The sequence below is a fragment of the Plectrocnemia conspersa genome, unplaced genomic scaffold, assembly GCF_051122295.1.
Source record: "Plectrocnemia conspersa isolate PC_06_02 unplaced genomic scaffold, ASM5112229v1 ptg000009l, whole genome shotgun sequence".
Classification (NCBI taxonomy): domain Eukaryota; kingdom Metazoa; phylum Arthropoda; class Insecta; order Trichoptera; family Polycentropodidae; genus Plectrocnemia; species Plectrocnemia conspersa.
Window position 1 is genome coordinate 14,881,376 of NW_028277173.1, and position 22,292 is coordinate 14,903,667.

The 22,292-nt window shown below is 39.8% G+C and overlaps 1 protein-coding gene and 1 long non-coding RNA gene across 2 annotated transcripts; both read left to right on the forward strand.

Annotated features, from left to right (window-relative positions):
• Positions 1 to 8,958: 8,958 nt before the first annotated feature.
• LOC148232006 (uncharacterized) lies at positions 8,959 to 13,999 on the forward strand. The gene has a single exon (XM_088191926.1). The coding sequence runs from the start codon at positions 9,014 to 9,016 to the stop codon at positions 12,320 to 12,322; it is 3,309 nt and encodes a 1,102-aa protein (XP_088048052.1). The 5' UTR covers positions 8,959 to 9,013; the 3' UTR covers positions 12,323 to 13,999.
• A 7,239-nt stretch (positions 14,000 to 21,238) lies between these two features.
• On the forward strand, positions 21,239 to 21,839 carry LOC148232007 (uncharacterized). The gene is made up of 2 exons (XR_015810781.1): positions 21,239 to 21,714; positions 21,783 to 21,839. It is a non-coding gene; the product is annotated as an uncharacterized LOC148232007 (long non-coding RNA).
• The last annotated feature ends 453 nt before the right edge of the window (positions 21,840 to 22,292 follow it).

Below are 22,292 nucleotides of genomic sequence, written 5' to 3' on the forward strand. Positions count from 1 at the left end.
GTGTTGTGTGAATAATTATTAATAATTATAAATAGCGAACAATTAACTAAATAATATTTACAAGAATAGAGCAAAACATTCTTTCGTTTACCATTACAATATTGTTTTTTTCAGGCAGTGGTCCCAATATTTGGAATGGCTACATGGTATACACAAAATAAGTGATATATAAATAATAAGTGTAATTAAATAAATTGAACCGCAGTGAGTTTAACAAGAAAAAATATTAGACTGCGTCGAATTTATCCACCCCTGACTTGGCTTTTTCAGATTATCACTTATTATAAAATTTACAAAAATATTTAAAAGGGAAAAAAATAAACAAGAAATTTGGATTGAAATCGGAAAATTTACGTGTCTATGGCATTAAAAAGCTGGCCGAAAAATTGAGTCATTAATAATAATATAATATGAAAAAATGTTTGTATGAAAAAAAAATTCTTAAAACATACGATATTTATGCATTGACCTAATATGTACATAAATTATCATAAAGGGCTTGCCACTATTGTGGGCCTAATAATTTTGGTTATTACCGGTTAATTGCTTTATTTATAATTTAATAAAAATCAAATCGATTAAATAAAAAACATAGTATTTAAAAATATAATAATATAAACAGTGCGGTCACGCGAGGGTTTGCGCTCGGTAGCGCGAGAAAGAGACGGATATAAGCGCGCGCGAGAAAGAGACGGATATAAGCGCGCGCGGGAAGGCGCGCGTCAGAGCGCGAAACGTACGGGTAACTTTCCACGAGCTGTGGCTCGATCTCGCTGGCCTCGTTGTTTTCGAACAGATGCCATGGGTCGGTCACCACCACCATCGGCTCCTCCATGCTGTTCACTGTCGAGTGCGACCCAGCGACCAAGCGCCCCCCTCACCGTCTGCACAGCGCTGCTATCGCTCGCCGACTGGTGAATGCGCTACGCTACACATCGCTCGCTTCCTATGACTACTAGCGTTTCATCGCAGGCGCTCTGCACCCTTCTCCAAGCGAACGCTGTCGTCGAAGTCCGTTGCGGTTTTTTTATTCACCCAAAGGATCTTGCCAAGTAGCATACGCTGCGAGGCAATTTGCTCCAATCGATTTCGTTTTGCACTTCTTGGAAGCAGTTGGAAGGTATACTCCGTATGGTTTGCATGTACCGCTTGCCCACGTACAGCTTTCTTCTAGAAATGAAGGGGTTTGAAGTACTGGTCTTGGTATCTTTCGAGTATCCCTCCACAAAGTATTCTGTAGTTTTTATCACAGTCATTCCCTGTAGTAAAAAATGCCAATTGATTATAGTGCATGCTCTTAAATTGCCATATATTTAAAGCTCTTCTCTTATCAGAATGATAGTTACTTCCTATGGCTCAGGCTTGCGTACTTTATCTTGGATAAGTTTCAAGCCACATAGGGGTATAATTCAAATACAGAATACTTCTGCCTAGATTGTATACATACATACACTTATTCATTAAATACAATTCATCTCTAAAAGTCGAATCCTGCCGTCGAAATCGTCGATAATGTCGACACAAGTTAAACGATAGCGAATATTTTCATGGCTTGACAATTCCAGACTTGTCGGAGCAATCCAGAAACATGTGTATGTAGGTAAGCCTCGAAGTGGTTTGACCGATTCATTCAGTTATTCAATGAGTGTATTACTAATTGATTATGGAGTAATCAAGTGAAGTAGCGTTCTATGAACAAGATCCTACCATTTGAAATACGAAAAATCCTAACCACAAACATGGTAATATTGTAAATGCGCATGACAAAAAGTCCAAAACTCATTAGGTCTTTAATGTTCTGAGAAAACTATTAGCTGGAGTACTTCAACGTGGTGTGCTAGGGTCAGTACTCTATCCAGAGATACAGTGGCATCGCGACAGAAGGTCGTCCTATCCTTTCGATAATAGAGGATCAACCAATAAACTTCAATGCGCTATTTAATAACATTTTACAATAATAAGCGATCACCCGAGGAGTCGTATTGTATGTCAATAGCGCAATGTACTTTGAAATTACCTTGGACGCGAAATTGCTATGGAGCTAGCACGTGAAAACTGAAATACCGCTTTGCCAGATTAAAGATTGTCTGAGATATCACATGTCCTGAATGACAATTCGGGACATGATATCACATGTCCCGAATTGTCATTCAGGACATGTGATATCTCAGTTATGGGTGTGTGCAAGAAAAATACTTACCGAATTCATCCACAGACTACAAATCAGGGAGCGTGCGGTTTGGAATGTGTTTCGCTGAGTCAGAAATACTGCTAAGTTGAGTTTTTCAGTAAGATAAGATTCATTACATATGGACTATCTATGGATGACTTATCTGAATTACTGCCTATCGAAATATCAAATTCAGCTAATCAATTACAATGGACGGCCCACCAAATATAAAGATTTTTCCTACTTTAGATTCACGTCACATAACGTCATTCAAGCAACTCAAATTGCAACAACACTTTTTCTTTACGTACCGAAGAAACGAATCACTGAATGAGCCTAACACGTGTCGGGATTAGAAATTATTGAAGTCTGGTAAACTTATTAATTTGCCTTGTATCTATACATTCTGAATATATCTCGTATATGTATTTACTAGATTTGTTACCTAGGTTGGTCCGGGATAGATTCAATCTTATTCATTATTCATTATAATTACTTTTATTCATCCTGTTATTACACATGTACTTCATTACTTGGCCGTATAATATATGTTTAGACTCTTGTTGAACATCAGCGATAAAGAATAATATTGAGGGATCCTTCGCCCTTGACATTCCCACATACAGCTGTCCATGCGAGAACCATTCGTCAGTCAAATTTAAGCCTGTGACTTTAAACGATTGACCTTGCGCCTTATTGCAGTAAAGCGCGTAATCGATCATCAGAACATCGCTGTAATGTAAAGCAGAAAGTTGAAAATAGCACAGTTGACCTAGAAATAACAGCCAGAATGATATGTATAGATGTCACGTTGTTACTGTTCACCATTTGGGAGAGGTTCTCGTGATAGACAGACAGACACGTGTAGTTTCTGTTTTATAGTATAGATTTCCTTGTAATAAGAATCATAAATCTTGGACCCAAAGAGTCCAAGATTTATGATTCGCATCAGAAGGTTCTATAATGGAATGGAGCTAACTTAAACGTTTGATTTTGCTAATCATGTGAAGATACGGGACGCATGTCAATCCTACGAACGTGGGATGTGGGAAGTGATAGCTTTTCGTGGATTATATAAAATCATCAATATTGGCCTTCTTCAGTAAGTGGTATTGGCTTTAATTTACCCGGCGTTGGTCATTACTTAAATGGAACAAGCAACTTAGTTCGAGCACTGTAAATAGGCTATGGCGTCTAGTAATATTTAGTATTTGAGGACTGCGATTGACGTCACCATTCAGTCGGACGACTTGCAAATGGGGAAGCCCCACCAACCTCGATGATTAGCAAATTGCTATAAAGACGTAACGATGACGCTTACAGAATACGATTCGAATGCGATGCGATGAATTCGCTATACACAAGAAACTTGACCGCTTATTAAATATAGCAATTTTGTTTTATCGGGTGTGCGGGCAGATTGACTATAGGTACAATCGGGCTAGTCCTGAAATGCCTGGATGTGAGGCCGTTATGAGTCGAATTTCATACGTCAAAATTGCAACTGCGACAGCTGTCTTTCTTATCGCTTGAGTTTTTCAATCACAATTTATAACATCGCAGAATGCAGCATTGTTTTTGAGCATTCGCGGCGTTTTATCGTTTTTTTATGCGTAGCCAGATTAATTTCGATATAATATGTTATAACGCGTGCGTTCGGATGGACGCCATCGGTAGTAAATGTTTCTAAAAATGATTGAAGCTACCGGTGTAGAGTTAACTTTGGGTAATAAACCACTAAATTTGTTCATGGGTTAAGATCGTTTTGAGAAAATGATTACACACATATTAGGCATATTACTTAACTAAAGTGACCAGACGCCCCGGATTTAAGTTGTTCGTCCCGCATTGAACATCGTCCGAGAAAGTGTCCCGTATTTTGGCAAATTTTCGAGATCACCTTTTTTTGCTCCTGTAGCATCCCTAAATGAACAAAAGTTTCTGAGATGACCTTTTTCTCATGCATTACCCATTCCAACCTAGCAAATCTGGCTACTTTATATATTAGCAGATATTTCAAAAAAATATCGGAAGAAGTGAAGATGGGTATTTTGTTTAACCGTCGAAACGATACCGTAGCGCTTCGGTCCGGCAACGTCGCGTATCACTCAGCATACAACATTCGACACTGTTGCCATTTTACCCCAACGTTGCAACTAACCGCGTCTGGGTCGATATCATTTTACTATATATAATATATTATTTTACAATATTAATATATTATTTGCAGTTTCTAGACCACAGTCTCTTATCTGTTTTGACGGATGTTTGTTCAAATTTATATGTACGAATAAAATAATAAAAAAACAAAGATTTCAACAAATCATTTTTGCATTCATTTGTATGCTAAATATATAGTGTGAATATTATAAATATATTTGATATACTGATGACATATGTTTATTAAAATGACGATGTATTGAATAATTTTAGTAACGGTTTCAAGGTGAATATTTTCGCATCGTCAAGGTCACGTCAAAAATTCAGCGGCAAGAAAGGCTAATCGTCTCCATCTATTGGTTTTCGGGCGAACTTATTAAAAAACTGTGGTGTAGTTTTGTGGATTTTTATTGCGAACAAATGTATTATATGTTGATATTAGCCCATATGATTATATTTTTTAACAATGTTTTTTTTTATAAATAGTATATGTGTATTTGTGTAGTGAATCCCGATATTTTTTAAGTTTTAACTATTTTCTTATTACTTTGGCCTTGTCAAAGATGAGAGATGATTTGTTGTTTCATAAATAAAGATAATATTTTAAAAGGCAAAGTAACCCAAATATCTTTAAAATCAATTATCGAATGCTTAAACCATATCTTCTTAATATATGGGTTGCGACCCAAATTTTGTAGATCGGCATCTTGATTGGGTCGCGAAATATTTCAACAATATTTAGTATTTACATAGACAACTATTTTGGTATCTAATTAGCTAAACGTATATTTCATATGTAGGCTCACCATAATTATAAGCTCTAAACCGGGATAACTAAAAAAGGTCACTGCAGACATTTTCGATTTCGAACAAAATGTTTGGTGGGAGCTAAAAAAAGGTCATGTAATTTCATGTCAAGTCATGTAAAGGTCGGAAATTTTTGCTCAAAAATATCTGAGGTAACATTTTTTTAGTTCCCACCAGCTCGGATGAAACCGGGACCAATGTACAAAACCGGGACAAAATGCCTTACGACTGGGACAAATTGTATAAAACCGGGACATATGGTAAGTATATTAATATGTAGGCTTACCATTTCGGTTTCACATTATGGCCGGTTTCACACGTGCCGGGTGGATTTGCCCGGCACCGGGCCGGCGCCGTGTAGTGGGGATGGTGTTGTATGGGCTAGTACCTATCATTTCAGACGTGCCGGACAAATCTACCCGGCGCCGGCCCGACGCTGACTGCCGGGTTGTCGCCGGCCGCGCTCACTAAACTATCCGGCGCCGGGTACCGAGTTGAGTGTGGTGGGGGTAAAACTCAAACATGAACCGGGCCGTTGACAGTGATTGTGGTATCTTGTAATAAAATATAATATATATTCCTCGTGTTTAGGAAATAGCGGAAGAAATAGACCTCGAAATTTTAATTATATTAATGTAATCTCTTTTAATTATCTTAGTAGAATACATACAAAAATAAAAAAATAACGCGAAATGTGTGGAAGGACTTATGTGAAGCCGTTAATCCTAAATTACTGGCACCAGTTGACGGGGTATAGGTCGGGTTGGGAAGAAACCGGCCATAAACCGGCCAGAGACCGGCCACGTGTGAAAGCTTTGTAAACGAATCCATCCGGCACGTGTGAAACCGGCCTATCGGTTCCGAACAGTATGTACAATATTTATATTCAAGTAAATCATATACAGAAAAAAACAAAAAAACAAATGTTTTGAATAAATTATTATTTATGATATATTTATAGTTATCAAACATTATCCGTACAAATGTTGTACATAAATATTCATTTAAAAATTACAGCAAAATAAATAACACATAAAATAGCGAAACATGAGTAAGCAAATAAGCCAAGACTAACACTAAATAATTAAAAAAAAATAACATATTTTTAAAGAAAAAAATAATGTATAGCTTATTAAATATTCATTTTTCTTGATTTTAATGATACAAACCGATCAATCAGATAATCTAAATAATTATTTATTTAAAGTTTATTTTTCAATGCTAAGAAGAGTTAAATTATTAAGACGATCTTGTCCCATTGAAGTTAGCAAATATGTCAAAATTAACTTTTTGAATGATCGCTTACAACTTACAATCGATACTGAAACAGTTTAAAGAATATTCAGGGAAATGGGAAGATTTGTAAATACATCATCTGTATATGACAGAATAAAAGTAAGAAGATCCAAATGAGTTTTCAGTAATATGTACTTCATTACGAGTAGTAAGCAGTATTTTGCAGTCTTCGATTTCTGTGACAAATTTCTTTCCATCGACGTCCGTGTCGTAGAAATTCGCAAAATTTGTGCAATTTTGACGTAGTTTATTTTCATCTATTATAGAAAGAAGAAAATGAGAGAAATCCAAAGTTTTATTTTGGTATTTTAGTCTTAAAAATTGTGTTAATATTTCTCGTTGCAATTGGTCAAGTACGTTTTTCATATTTTTTACAATTTTGTTCTCTACTGAAAGTTCCGCATCGATGAATACTTCTCCTGGCAACTGGCATTCTTCTACCTCACCTAAATCGCGGAGTTTAAACAATTTCATAAATTCAAGATCAGTTACTGCTTCTGTGAAATTAATAGTAAAATCTTGCAATCGCTTTTAATTTTTTTTTAATATCGTCCCAGAAATTAAACAAAACAAATTAAAGTAAAGTTAAAAATATTTTATAGTAATTGTGTTTCGTAGCTTCTAGTTTCAAACGTAATGTCTGGATCTTTTGACAAATTTTCTAAAAGTTAGACTAACGTGTCCTCGATGAATAGCTGTGACTAGGGATTCCAATCCCGGGATCCCGGATCCCGGGATCCCGGGATCCCGAACGATTTTCAATACCCGATGAGTCCCGGGATTATAAAACATAATCCCGAATTTTTTGGATTGATTGATTTATCAAGCACAATCGAATTATTATTGACAAAATCGTTATATTTCGTACACAAACTTGCGCGAGTTGCACGTGTCATCTGTTAATCTTTGAGGTGAGTCTGAACGTGCTTTTTCAGCTGCAGGCTGCTTAGGAACCAAAATCAGATCAAGGCTAAATGATGAAACGCTTGATGCTTTGATGTTACTTCGTGAGTTTTTTTCCAAAACAATGTTTTCCATTAATTGTGTCTATGAATGTACATATGTACAATCATTGTCAAAAGTTCATTTTTTATCTTCTCAAATAAATAAATAAGACCTTCCCTTTTTTATGTTTATTATATTATTTTCTATTTTAAGTCCAAGACTAAAATTATACGTACTTTATACATTGTACGTTATAAAAAACGGATGTAAAAAAATATTGTATTATTCATTTTAAATTATTTTTATCGATAAAATAACATGAAAATTATCCCGGGACTGGTCCCGGGATCCCGGGATCGACTAATTGCAATACCGAAATCCCGGGATCAAAATTTTGGCCCGGGATTGGAATCCCTAGCTGTGACAGCTTTTATTATTACGCTCTAGCGTGTTTCCAAAGAAGTTTTTCAGTTAAAATAAATTTAAATGTACGTACCGGAATTTTTTTGATTCACTAATATTCTTCAAGCATACTGAAATTTCCTTGTTCTTCACTGATGCTTCTCTAGATATAGACAGGCTATGAATGTTGACGAAGGATTTTATTTGACAAAATTATGCAGTTTCCAAGAAATTTTATCATACAACAATGACAATACCGCGCGCCGGTAATTTTGTACTAAGGTAAAAATTCCCAGCTGTAATGACGAGACCATATTTTTTCAATTTCGCATCACTTAACCGCCCAAAACGACCTAAGAAGTTGTCATGAACCGCGGTGCCGGGTTCCTGGAACGCACTATCCCCGGCATCGGCACCCGAATTTTTATTTATAAAAAAATGCACTATTATTAAAAAAGCCGGCCAGGGCTGCAGTGACATCTATTATTATATAATAATTTATAATTATATATTTAGATGTTCATTTCATTCCCAGACTGGTGGTTAATACTTGCTTGTAGGTACTCATTACATATGTATATCTGATTGCTTATTCAGTTGATAGAAATTAGCCTGTGTATTTATTTTTTCTGTATATATGTATTTATTTTTTAAATTGTTATATATTTTATGCTTTTGTCCATCGTGACGCATAAGGTTAACCTGTTAGGTCACGATGGTCTTAATTTTTATAAATAAATAATTAATAAAATAATAAAATTGTTTAATTATTACAAAAAACAAAAAGGTATTCTTAAATTTGTGTGTTTTTTTTGTATAAAAAAAATTGTAAACTGAAGTTGGAGAGCTTAGTTGCATGAATGCGCGCGTTCTCGAACGGGTTCGCCGAACGCACCGCGTGCGCGCGCGGGAACGTCGACGGCGAGGGGTGCAGGCTGGCCAACGGCCGCGACGCCAAGGGGAATCGCGAGCGCGACGCGAGGTCGACGCGCGCGAGAAGCGAGTTGCGCAATTTTCGAACGAGGCGCCGTATCGCGTCTCGGAAGTCGCGAATCGGACGGCGACCTTCGCGGGAGGTCCGCCCTCGTGCCGCTCCGTCGGAAGGCGACGCGCTGCGAGTTCGCGAACGTCGCCCTCGCCCTCACGTTGGCAGCTCGGGGCGAATTGAAAAGTAACGTGTGGTCGTCCGGGGGTCCGCGAGGGAGCGCGCGCGGCGAGCATGCTGCGCTGAACATGCGGCCCGGTCTGTTCGGGGGCGCCGGCGGCGAGGGCGCGCGCAAGACGTCGCGCGAGCCCTCCGCCTCCGACGACGCCCCGCCGAGCAAGCGCCCCGCGCCGCCGTCTCCGGGAGGGCGCCGCCCCGCCTTCGATCCCGGCCTGCTGGCCTCGCCGTTCTACGGAGGACCCACCATGTATGGGGGCGCCGGCGCGTGCAACTCGTCCTCGCCGCGCCCCAGGTACTCCTCGCTCTTCTACGAGCGCCGCAAGACCGACGTCAAGGCGACTCCGGCCAAGTCCGGGGGCGCCATGAGCCAGACTTCGAAGCGCATCTGGGAGCTGCTCGCCCACTACAGCACGCCTATCTCCGACGCGATGAGAGCCCCTCCAGCTCGGCCCCCGTCGGAGGCCTCCGACGCGGACCGTTCGACGACGGGGGCGCCCAGGAGGCTCCGCGAGCTGCGCGTGCCCGGCATGGCCGCCCTGCTCAAGCTCAAGAGAAACAATCGCACGGTGGGGAGCGCGCAAGCGGCTATCGCCGCGTCCCTCAGCAGCTCTCTGCCTTACGAAGCGGACGACCGATCCGCCTCCTCTCCGGTTCGGTCGACGGTCGCCGCGAAGGCGAAGCGAGACAGACCGGACCCGGACCCGTCGCCTGGGCCGACGCCGCCGCCGACGTTGACGTCGCCGTCGCCTTTCCGCTTCTCGGCTCCTTCGCGTCCCGACCCGGAGGTCGCCGAGCCTCCGGCTAAGAGGTTCACGTTCAGGGATCCCTTCGAAGCTTCCGATCGACCGCTTCGCGCCGAAGAGGAGCCCACGAAGCCCGTCCGCCTCTGGAACGGCACCGACAAAACCTCCGAAGAGAAGAAAGAAAAGACCCTCGAGCCTGACGCCTTAACGAGCTTTCTAAAAAAACAACGGTCCCAATGGGAGTGCGACTCGTGCATGTCGAGGAACGACAGCGATAAAGCGAAGTGCGCCTGCTGCGAAGCGCCTAAACCGGCGGCGCGATCTCCCAAAAAGCCGCCGCAGAAAGACGCCGGCTTCGCGACTCTCGTGCAGCAACAGAAGAGCCGATGGGAGTGCTCGTCGTGTCTGAGCCGAAACGACGCCGACAAGAACAATTGCGCGTGCTGCGAAACGCCCAAACCGGGAACTGAGACCGCGGCGCCGCCCGTCAAAAGCGGCTCCGGTTTCGCCACTCTGCTACAAAAGCAAAAGAGTCAATGGGAATGCTCGTCTTGTTTGACGAGAAACGACCCCGGGAAAAACAAATGCGCCTGCTGCGAAGCGGCCAAACCGGGCACCGAAGATGCCACCGCTGCCGTCAAGTTTAACTTCGGCTCTGCGCCGTCGGGCGGTTTCAAATTTGGAACGGGTTCTGAAAAAGAAGACGTCAAAAAGACCATCGGGGGATTCGCCTTCGGAATAGCGCCCACGACCACGACTGTCGACTCTCCCAAACCTCTCGGCGAAATCAAATTCGGCATAGCGAACGGAACCGCATCTACAGACTCCGATAAGACTAAATCTATAATCTTCGGTTCGTCTTTGGCGGCCGAATCCGACTTCGGCGCTTCGCCCGGCGAAAAGACTAAATCTATCGCCTTCGCCGTTCCTTCTGACGACAAGACCAAATCTATCGTTTTCGGCACTCCCTCCGACGATAAGAGCAAATCTGTAACTTTCGGCGTTCCTTCCGACGACAAGGGTAAATCTATCGCTTTCGGCGCTCCTTCAGCCGAAAAGACCAAATCAGTCGCGTTTGTCGTTTCGGACGAAAAGCCCAAACCTATCGTGTTCGGCGTTTCCGTCGGCGAAAAGGGCGAAGATCCACCGATGCCCGCTTTCGGATTCGGATCAAAGCTGGCGGAGAAGACGCCTGCGACGGTTGAGCCCCCAAAAGTCGGCCTAGAACCTGAGGTCGTCACCGCTCTGAATCCCGTCTCTCGACCGCTCGAAGATAAGCTCTCGGAGAAGATCGTAGATCCCGAACCGCCGAAGTCTTCCGCCCCCGCGGCAACCGCTTCGATGTTCACGTTTGGCTCGGCGAAGAGCGTATCCGCCTTCGGCAGCGCCCCTCAGTTCAACTTCAACTGTAATTCGCTTTCGAATTCGACTCCCAAATCTCCTCCCGAGTCCGCTTTCAAACCTACGCTGTTCAACTTCGGCGCCAAAGCTAGCGTTCCGATCGTTACGGAGACGACCCCGAAGGACTCTCCCAAAGTTGCTTTCCCAGCGCCGACTTCGCCGTTCTCGGCCCCCGCGGCGGCGAAGACTGCCGAAGACGTCGCCGACGGACCGACGTTCCGACCCCCTTCAGATGAGCCGAAGACCGCGTCAACGCCAAGCTTCTCCTTTGCGTCGACGGTCGGCTCTCCGTCGACTCTGAGCGCCGCCGCGTCCGGCGTCTTCAAAAACAACGGGCCGTCCCCGACATCGCTGTTCTCCTTCGGAGGCGCCCCCTCTTCGAAACCGGAGTCTTCGAACTTGACCGTGTTCGGTTCCAAGACCGTCGCTCCCTCGACTAACGTGTTCGGCTCTCCGACGGCGAGCGACAAATCTGCCATAATTCCCAATAGCAACTCGATGTTCAAGACGACCCCGTCGACAACCGCGCCTTCCTTCTCGTCCATCTCCGGCTCGGTGAACATCTTCGGTTCCAAAAGTCCGGAGGCGGCCAACGCCGGCAACCTCTTCGGGAGCCCCGCAGGCGCCGAGAGCAAATCTGCGCCCGTGTTTGGCGCCGCCGTCGATCAGAGCGGGCCTCGCGCTTCCATGTTTTCGAATCCCGGCTCGGCTTTCGGCGGCGGGAGCGTGTTCGGCGGTCCGCAGGCCAACAGCGTTGATCCCCAACGACCCTCGCCGTTCGACGCCAAGTCCGAGCCTTCGACCGGAATCTTCGGCAGCAAGCCGTCCGCCCCTCAGCCGGCTCCGGCTTTCTTCGGATCGACCGCGTCGCCCGGCGCGCCGGGGATCTTTGGCTCCCGTCCGGCGGTCCCGACGCCCGTGTTCGGAGCTTCCGTTCCGTTCGGAGAGACACAGGCCGCCGCTCGAAGCGCACCTTTCAAGTTCGGAGCGCCCGGCTCCGCGCCGACTCCGGGAGTGGGGTTCGGACGAGCGCCGACCGCCCCCGTCGTCGGCGGATCGGCTCCCGTGTTCTCCTTCGGTTCCTCGACGGGGACGCCCTCTCCGTCGGCGAGCTCTCAGTTCAACTTCAGCATGGGGGCGCCGACGCCGGCGTTTCCGACGGTCCCGGGCGTCAACTCCGGCATGCCGGTGAGGCGTTTCAAGAAGGCTGTCAGACGGAACGTTCAGCGTTGAGAGACCGACGACGGACATAATTGAAAAAAAATTGAAATAAATTTGTGATAAATAATCATTTATTGAGGTATAAAAAGAAAGATATTTGTACAGATATGCAATTGTTAAGGATAAGCAAAACTAGGTTTCGAAGATTTTAAAGAACGCGTTCGTCATTTCCTCGCTTGTTGTATTTTTATTCAGAATAACGGACGACCGAGTCTCGGTTTTAGTTAAATTATATTAATATCAAAAATGTCTTACGACACGATCGAAGCGCGAAACGCTAGGTTGCTTATTCTCTGAGCTGATTCCGTACAAATGTTGTTATTTCACTTGGAAATCGACTCTAGGCTGGCAAAATCCGTTTTATCACATATTTGTTATTACTATTATTAATTTTGGTATGTATGTTAAAAGAGGGGGCGATTGTTAAACTCTCTCTATGCGAAGTAAGATTATTTTATACCGGTGCACGAGTTAGCCTAGTATTTATATAAATATAGGGCAAGTATTGTTTAAAATACTCACCCTGTCTATTATTGTTATTATTGTGTGTATTTCTGACGCTCGAAACACCCTCATAAGATAGTTTTGCTCGCATTTTTTCGCGTGGGTAATATGAAACATTCTTTATTATTGTAACTTATTATTAATTGTTTAGGTTAATCAGTACATGTCATTTTTATTTTCCGCTTTTTATACGAAACTATCGATGTAGCCGAATGTAAAAATCTTTCCAACGATAACGACGACGAAAAAGCTTACCGACGATTCGATCGTACGGTCGGAAGTTTCTGCTGTCGACGGTTCGGCGCATGTTGCGTTATCGTCTGCGAACTGAAACCGTATGAGCGATTCCGAATCGAGAGGCGTGTCTGTCGATGCGAATAAAAATACACGTTTACATGGAGCATTTGTGATTTTTCTTGCGCAAGTACTAGTCGACGAACGTCCGCGTTGAATTTTGGCTAACGTCGTTGTTACCTCTTATTGTCGTTTGCGATGACTAACTTCTGAATTGTATATATGAATATATATATTATATATATATGTATAATGACAAATGTATATTTTTATAACTATAAATAATAAACATGCTTTCACATTATAAACACTATCGATAAACTTAGGTTTAAATCCTGACCAGTCAAGTCGAAGATGTAAAAAGCCGTCATTGCGTAAAAAGCTTTTTTCTTTTCGATCGTGTATTATTAGGATTTCAGTATTTTTTTCTTATGCCCTAACGTTACGAGTTGTGAAAGTTATTTTTTTTTACGACAGACGACTACTTACTTCAGCCACGAGCGCGTTTACGTTAAATATATATTTTATATTCTATACTTATCGCGTAACTACTTGCTTGATTTTTAAATTTGAAGATATGTGAAGTATTAATGTATACGGCTACTTATTTGAATTTATTATATGTTAATTTTCGACACTCGATGTTTAAATGGATTGTTTCAGCGAGAGAAAGGAAAAAATCGGTTCTAATATTGTGTTGTATGAATGTTTTCAGGATGTTGTTTGACAATATTGTTCTGTTACAGTTTGAAAATTAGCTCATATATGAAAATATATATTTGAATTGTGAAATCTTTAGTTATACATATTTTGTTGATAAAAATACGACGTATGTGGGGAAATGAAAAAATACGATCTGTTTAAAATAAATTTTTTCCTAACACGGGTCAATTGTGTTTCTTTACTGTGAACCTTTTATCTGTATATTTTCAACTAGTCGTTATGTTTGTTTCATTTTACGACTTGAATTAATGCTTTTGCAAATCTTGCTTAAAATGATTCGATTTACCTTTAGATTTGAGAAAATTTCCTGAGAAAGAAAGAAGTTAAAATTTCATATTTACTAATAACTATTCCTGAAAAATTATGAAAAAGCTTTCACTCTATTTCTTCTGTTTTGAAAGCATCTTATATATAATTGAGTAATACATACATATCGAGCTCTAAAGTGAAGTTAACATCTTAAAAAGTATTTTTGCTTTGATTAAGAAAAGCATTTCAATAGCACAAGATTTAAGTTATTGTGAAAAATATAGGTATTCGAAGAATCTTTAATATTTAATTAAACTGTTCTTTTCAACAATTACCATAAAATAAAAAACATCACAAAGTAAAAGGTTGGTAACTATTTTTTTTAAGATTAACTTTAAATGGAAATAAATCATTAATTTCAATTTTAAATATATTTTAATTATAAAATAAAATAATTGTGACTTGAATGTATAAAAAAATACCTAGTAAAATTAGTTTTTATTTTAAAAAATTAATAAAATGTAAAATAAATATTTAGCTTATAAGCGAACCAATCAATTAAACTTAATAGGTATAATATAATATTGCATTTATAGTCGTTAAATGAATAATTAATTCATTGAAATAATGAAAATTATTAGTTCAATACGTTAGTGAAAATTGTATAGTATGGATCTAAATAAGTAGGTAGTAGCATAATCAGTTGCAATATAACCTTTTTGTAGTGCAATTAACTACTGGCGCGTCGCAAGCATCGTTTTATAGGCGTTGTTGAGCCACGGACGATAATTTTATACCCTTTCATAGATTCGGCGTTCTAAATAATAGTAACGGTCAAGTCATGACCATGCCCATTGGCGCGTTAGTGCTCGAGGAACAACAAAGCAACCGTTGTCAACATATGCGCGTGGAATGTATGGCCACTGAGCCATTTTGGCTGCCTACCCCAAAGTTTAACTGTAGTAGACAGACTTTTCAGTGAAACAAGACAAAATTTCAGCTACGGACGTCATTTATTCACTGCCTTCGGACTACACAATCACTTTGGACCGGATTTCGGGTAACTCGCCGGACGATTTGATACGGTTCTTCCGGACATTCCTACAACAACAAAACATTTTTTTCATTCTGTGCTTTCTTGGTCTGTAGGAATCAGTAATAACCAAATGAAATAATTGAACATACAACAAAGTGATATAAAATTCGAGGCTTTAAAACAATTATTACTTGAAAGTAGTATATGAACGAACTAGTTAGCAATTCAATTGCACGTGTCAATTTTTTTTTTTTTGATAATCATAAAGCGTCAACAACAATGTAGAAATAAGAAACTGACATTTAAAAGTAAGTGGTTCTCGTTGAGAGTAAAAGAGAGTTCAATAGACGTTGTTCGTAGAAACGCAAAATGAAGATCATATTGTGGGGCCCATTTATGTATGTATTTATATAGGTTTTATTATGGTTAAAACTTAGCGGCACTCTGGTAACATTGACGTGACGTAGGCAAATTCTCTTGGCGACTTTGACGTCAACTCGCATAGCCGGTGCGTGCCTCGTGCACATTAAACGAACATCATATGTAGTATATATATATACTTATGTATATGATGTTCGGTTAACGTGCACGTATATATTATATACTAACATGTAACTAACTATACTCAATAAATAAACTGCTGCAGTGGCTCAATCTGTGTATAGTTACCAGTCACCATTCGTCGGCAAAATATAAAACTTTGTAGTTTAAAAAACAGTTTTTAGGGCTCAGTTCCAAATGTGGGCCAGAAAGACTAGCGATTTTAAAATCATCATTGTTTGTAAACAGTATGCAGGGAGGGGACGTGCATGGTGGGGATAATAGACGTGTCATTGGAAAATCAGTCATGATGGGAGCACAATAAGCGTTATATGTAAAACATTTTTGCAAAAATGGCAATTCATTTACGTTTGTTAGATGTTTATTTCGGATTGCACGACCTAAATTACTGTCCCAGTGATTGTGCGATTAGATCGTGGGTCAAAATTGGAGGCTACAGGTCCTACCCTCTATCAGAAGCATACGGGACGTCCAAGGTCAATGAAAACCGAAGAACAGGCTAAGGAAGTTGGAGCTTCTGTATTAAGTGTCCTAGCTCATTAACTCGCAAGAGGTCAGCTGAGCTAGCAATGTTACGAACATCTTTATGGCGTTTTTTTAATAATTACCTTACATTGTAAGCGCAGGAACTAAAACCAAATGATCTGAATTTATGCCGTGTTTTTCTCGAAACCATGGTGGAGCGTTTTGAAATTTTTAACATCTTATTTTCGGACGTAGCTCATTTTCATTTAAATGTGCACGTTAATAAACAAAATTGTCGGTATTAGGCACAGGAAAATCCTAAATTAAAACATCACAAGGCTCTACATTCTTCGAAAGTTACAGAATGGACAGCCATTTCAGCTCAGGGGATTTCTTCGAAAACCAACGAGGCGAGGTTGTAACCGTGAATTCCAACCGGTACACAACAATTATTTCTTCCTGGAATTGCAAGAATTTGAAGCCTACAACAACAGCACATGGTTTCAACAAGATGGCGCCACATACCACACGTCTAACGAATCGTTGGCTGTCGTAAATACAATGTTTGTAGGAAAAGTCATTTCGTGTTGAGGTGATATTCCATGGCCTTCCAGGAGTCCTGACATGACTCCTGACTTTTTTCTCTGGAAATACTTAAATAGTCAGGTTTACAATAACAAACCAGTTACGACAATCAAATTGAAAAAGAATATTCGAGAACAAATGACTGCTATTCCACGCACAATGTACCAGCGAATTTTTACAAATTTGAGGTCCAGATTTGAACAATGTTTGCAACGCGATGGTGCACACCTGGATAGTGTTATTTTTAAGATAATATTTTCCTGAATGTTTACTTTAATATGAATTAAAAAATAATCGATAATATTTAGAGTTTTTTTAAATAATTTATTCCAAGTCCCTTACCTTTATGACCCACCCTTTATTATTACGAATTTCCTTCACAATTTTAATTTTTTTTTTAATGAAAATGAATTAAAATAAATTTGAATTTATATTGTTAAATAAAAGTTTTTTTAAGCCATATACATATAAACACCTATAAATGTGTAATAAAAAACACTGGGTGCCATTGATTAAAATTAAGTATTTAAGTATAAATGTAAAATCTTGGGTCACCAAGAAAAAGAGACTCACAAAATAACAGACGTAGAAATTATCCAAAAAATAAACACTGAATGTTATTGCACAATCGTAGTAGCAAAATACGCATATAAAAGGATCATCTCTAGAATCCAAAATTAGTTATAATACGAATATTAACATAAAACCTCATTTTAACAGTTACCGAAAGATTATGCAATCGGAAATTTTGCGGGCTGGGCGCCGAAAAAAAAGCGAATAAACTTCTATGACGTTTAAAACAAGGAATTCATAAAACTCGTTGAGGTCCACTTTGACTATGCTGAAAAATAAATAATAAAATGTTCGAAGGGAATTGTAATATATTAGTCCCAAAATAAAATACGTCCCAAAATAAAATACTTTTCGAATATATCTCGTATAGTTTATGATATATTATATACAAACCTGTTATGGTTGTCAGTTATTATGTACTGTTTTAATTTTATAGCTATTAATTTTAATGCTGGATGGGGCCGGAAAGCTCTTTGAGCGAATCATCCTCCAGCGACTGCAGGCAGTACTAGAAGATGAAAAGATGGGATTGTCGGAGCGACAGTACGGCTTCCGCCCGGGCAGGTCGACTATTGACGCCATCCAGAGGGTAGTCATGAAGGTGAGGCACGCATGGCGAGGCAGCGCGAAGACCAGCAGTCACGCCATACTGATTGCCTTAGACGTCCGAAACGCCTTCAACTCAGCCAGCTGGACGCTGACGGTGAAGGCACTCCGAGACCGGAAAACCCCAGCATGCCTGGTGAAGATAGTCGAGAGTTATTTCACGGACAGGCTGCTGGAGTATGCTTGCGGGGGCGAGAAGCGCACCCGACGAGTGACGGCGGGCGTCCCGCAAGGGTCGGTGCTGGGTCCCTCTCTATGGAACCTAATGTACGACGAGCTGCTGCGCCTGGAGATGCCCGACGGCGTCGAGCTAATCGCATTCGCCGACGACGTCGCAGTTGTCGCCACCGCAAAGCAACCGACACAGCTGCAGCAGGCAGCAGAAGAGGCGCTGCAGCTGATACAGAAATGGATGGATCAAGCCGGGCTCACACTCGCGGCGGAGAAAACCGAAGCAGTGTTTTTCACGCGGAGGCGCAAACTACCGCCACCCAGGATAGCGATCGACGGCCTCGAAATACCATTCAAGAGGGAGATCCGCTACCTGGGTGTGCACATAGATGACAAGTTGCGCTTCGTACGCCACGCCGAGGCAGCAGCGACAAAAGCGGCGCGTGTGGCGGAGGACCTCGCCAGGCTGATGCCCAATGTCGGAGGACCGAAACAGAACCGGCGACGACTGTACAACGAGGTCGTCCATTCGGTCCTCCTCTACGGCGCCCCGGTCTGGGCACAGGCCATGACAATTCAGAAGGCCAGGCTCAGTCTCACAAGAGTGCAGCGAAGAAGTGCGCTTCGAGTAGCCTCCGCGTACAGGACAGTGTCTGGAGATGCTGTTCTTGCCCTATGCGGCTTGCCACCGCTGGATCTACTCGCCTTGGAGAGGCAGGCGACCTACAACGGCCAGGAGAATGAGACCGCCAGAGCTGCGACCATGTCCGAGTGGCAACGAAGATGGGACGAGTCCACCAAGGGTCGGTGGACGCACAGGCTCATCGGTGACCTGAGGACTTGGATCGCCAGGAAACACGGTGAGCTATCTTACCATCTCACACAGGGCATGACCGGACACGGTTGCTTCGGCACGTACCTGAAGAAGATTGGCAAAGCAGCGAGCGCCGTGTGCCACCACTGCGACACCGAAAGAGATGACGACGCTGAGCACACGCTCTTCGAATGCTCGGCGTGGGCATCGGACAGATCAGCGTTGGAGAGGACAACAGGAAGGCCTGCCGCAGTAAACACTATGGTACAATCAATGCTGCTGAACAGGAGCTTCTTTGAGGCATGGAAGAACTTTGTGACCTCCGTAATGCGACACAAAGAAGACGCTGAAAGACAGCGCAATAGCGGCCCCAACGGGACACAGTCCCAGAACTGAACGAACCGAAGGGATATATCGGACAGACAGTACCGGTCGTTCAGGGGAGGGCAGTAGATGGGTTTTAGCCGGTAGGTCGTTGACTAGCAACGGAATCCGGCACTGTCGTTAGCGACTTGGAAGCTAACGACGTCTTTCGAAGATTTCCCTCTACTTACCAAAAAAAAAAAAAAAAAAAAGCTATTAATTAATTGCGCAGAAGCATTTTGTTCACCTCTAAGAATATAATAAAACATAATCGTTGTAAATTGGATATAAATTTCAATTGAATGTATTGACGTTCATGAACATAAGTAAATGTATAAAATAGTGTTCAATAAATATTTTTATACTCAGCAATAGTTTTTTTCTAAAAATATTTCAAGTATAGATATGACTTTTATTAAATGACAAAAAGTATATAAAAAATAAGTTAATATATTGTATTGAAATGGTTTTCATATTATTGCTTTTTTACAAATTCCTGTAGCAGGTAAGTAGTTATTGTGTCATTAGTCATTAGTAATTACATATATGTTTTTAAGAAATCTAAAAAGCTTTCCTCATAATTAGATATTTTAATAATATATAAAATGCTATAAATTAGAATGTAACATTCAGTTCACAATATTATTTTGATATGTCTATACATTGCGATTCTAAAATGTCGTTTTCTGAAATAAAAAAACCTAAAACATCAACCTCTAATAAAGATAAACTACTATTCGACGTAATATATTCATTAAGACCGTGGCATTTTATATTATCTTTATTTGGTTTAAAGAAATTTATAATAAAACATCAACAAATTTCTCATTTAACTCTTAGTTATATATTGTACAATATGCTTTGGATACTTTTGATAGTTTCTTCTGGAATAGCCGTTTTACAATATTCACTGAGAATCAATAATATGTTTCTTTTCGCGAGTATTGATTCAATACGGATCATTTCTTCAATATTATCTACAATATTTGGTGGATACAAGTCTACGTTTTTTAATCAATGCTATATAAATTTAATTAGAAATATGCAGAAAATAGATGAAAATCTGGAGATTGATAAAAGGAAAACTTATGTAAATAACAGAATTTATACGACATTATTCGTTACAATCTTTTTGATATCGAATATATTATTTTTAATTATCACCGTTTATAATATTAGCGACAAATTCCATGACAAGGTAGATTTTCTTCTATTCGTTCAAATCGTCGTATGTTCGACATTGACGGCAAACTTACAAATGACAGATTTTTTAATACTTGTTTGGATGAAATATTTTCGCTTGAAGAAATTTAATGAAATGCTGTATGATATTAGCAAAAGTCTCCCAAAAAACAACCCCAAGGCGTTCGGTGATTCGCAAATGAGTTTTCTGCACTCAGAGTTTAAGAATATTAAAGTGATAAGTCAAAATTACGATTTGAAGAAAAGCGAGATTGTCGACGTTGTGATTAGCAAGCAAACTTCAAACACAATCTTATATATTATGGATATTCTAATGTTAATAATTGAAAATATCAAGAACATCAACCAAGTTTACGGATCGACTGTAAGTAGCTTAGATTTTTTAAGAATCAAGATTTATCGAGAATTATCGAGATTAATATTTTATTAAAATGAAAATGAAATTATTATGTATGCAAGCTAGCAAGGTACATATACAATCTGGCTCTTTATACGATAATATTGAGCTTTCTATTATATATATATATATATTTATAAAAATAAAGCTGAACTGCATTGAGATATACGTATTGTGCTAACGCTTGTCATCTTAATAATTAACATAAATAAATACATTTTCAATTAAAAAATTTCAACTCTCGAGAATTCCCGATCCTAAATTCTTTAATTTTTTAAAATATCGAGTTTTTTGATTTCAGATTTTTTTCGCAGCAATATCAACATTTTTAAACATTATATCGACTATAAATATAATAATATATATTAGCAAATATATGGTAAATGTCTTTTCAGTTTACTTACGTAATATTTGTTTTTTTATTGATTTATTAGCATCGCGTGCGTTCAAAAATCAATTGGAAATTACATAATCAAGAAAAAAACACAAATGTAAAAGTAATATATACAAAGTTTGAGAAATTATTAAACGCGTTTGCTCTTGCAGTTTGTTAAATTTAAAACACGACGGTTAATATGTGTGTATGTGTGTAAATATACGTGCCCCAACATACATACATATATTATACGTCTAGGCAAATATAGATTTTATATAGAGGATAATTGTGTGATACTTTATAATTTTGAATAAAATCGTATATATTAAATTATAGGTTGATGTTGATGAAATCGCGTTAATAATAATGACGCTGCCGTTAATAATATTTTTATTATTGCCGGTGTACATATCGGATGAATTTAGAAGTCAGTTTGATGAGACAGAAATAATTCTTACTAAATTAATAATACATCCTTCAATTGGTGAGTAGAATATTAGTTTATTTTATTAGAATTGTGATAAATTACTCATTTTTCGGATTGTATTGTAGATCAACATCAGTTGGAGTTACTCGATAGCTTTTTACAAGTTATCAAAAGAGAAAATGTTAATTTGACGGCAAATAATTTTTTTCCGTTAGATTTATCATTCGTCACAACAGTAGTCGGATCGATTATACCGTACACCATAATTATATATCAAACTTACGATTCATCTATGGCGAAAGCAAAGGGAAATGTAACAATGACCTAACCGATGAAAGTCAATTAAAGACTAATTTCATTCATAGTGTTAAATTTAATTAAATGTGTTGATTGCTGAAGAAGATTTACTTTCTTATAATTATAATTTTATCTCATTAATCCACAATTATGTGTTTTTTTTTAGATAATATGTTTATATGTCATACAAAATAAACATTATATAATAAAAATATGTTTTTTTTTATAATTTTATTAATGCATATGTATATTTTATAAATTTTAATTTATAAATTGTTTTTTAAGAATAGTTTAATTATTTAAGATTAAATAATATTTATAAAAATAAACGAACATAA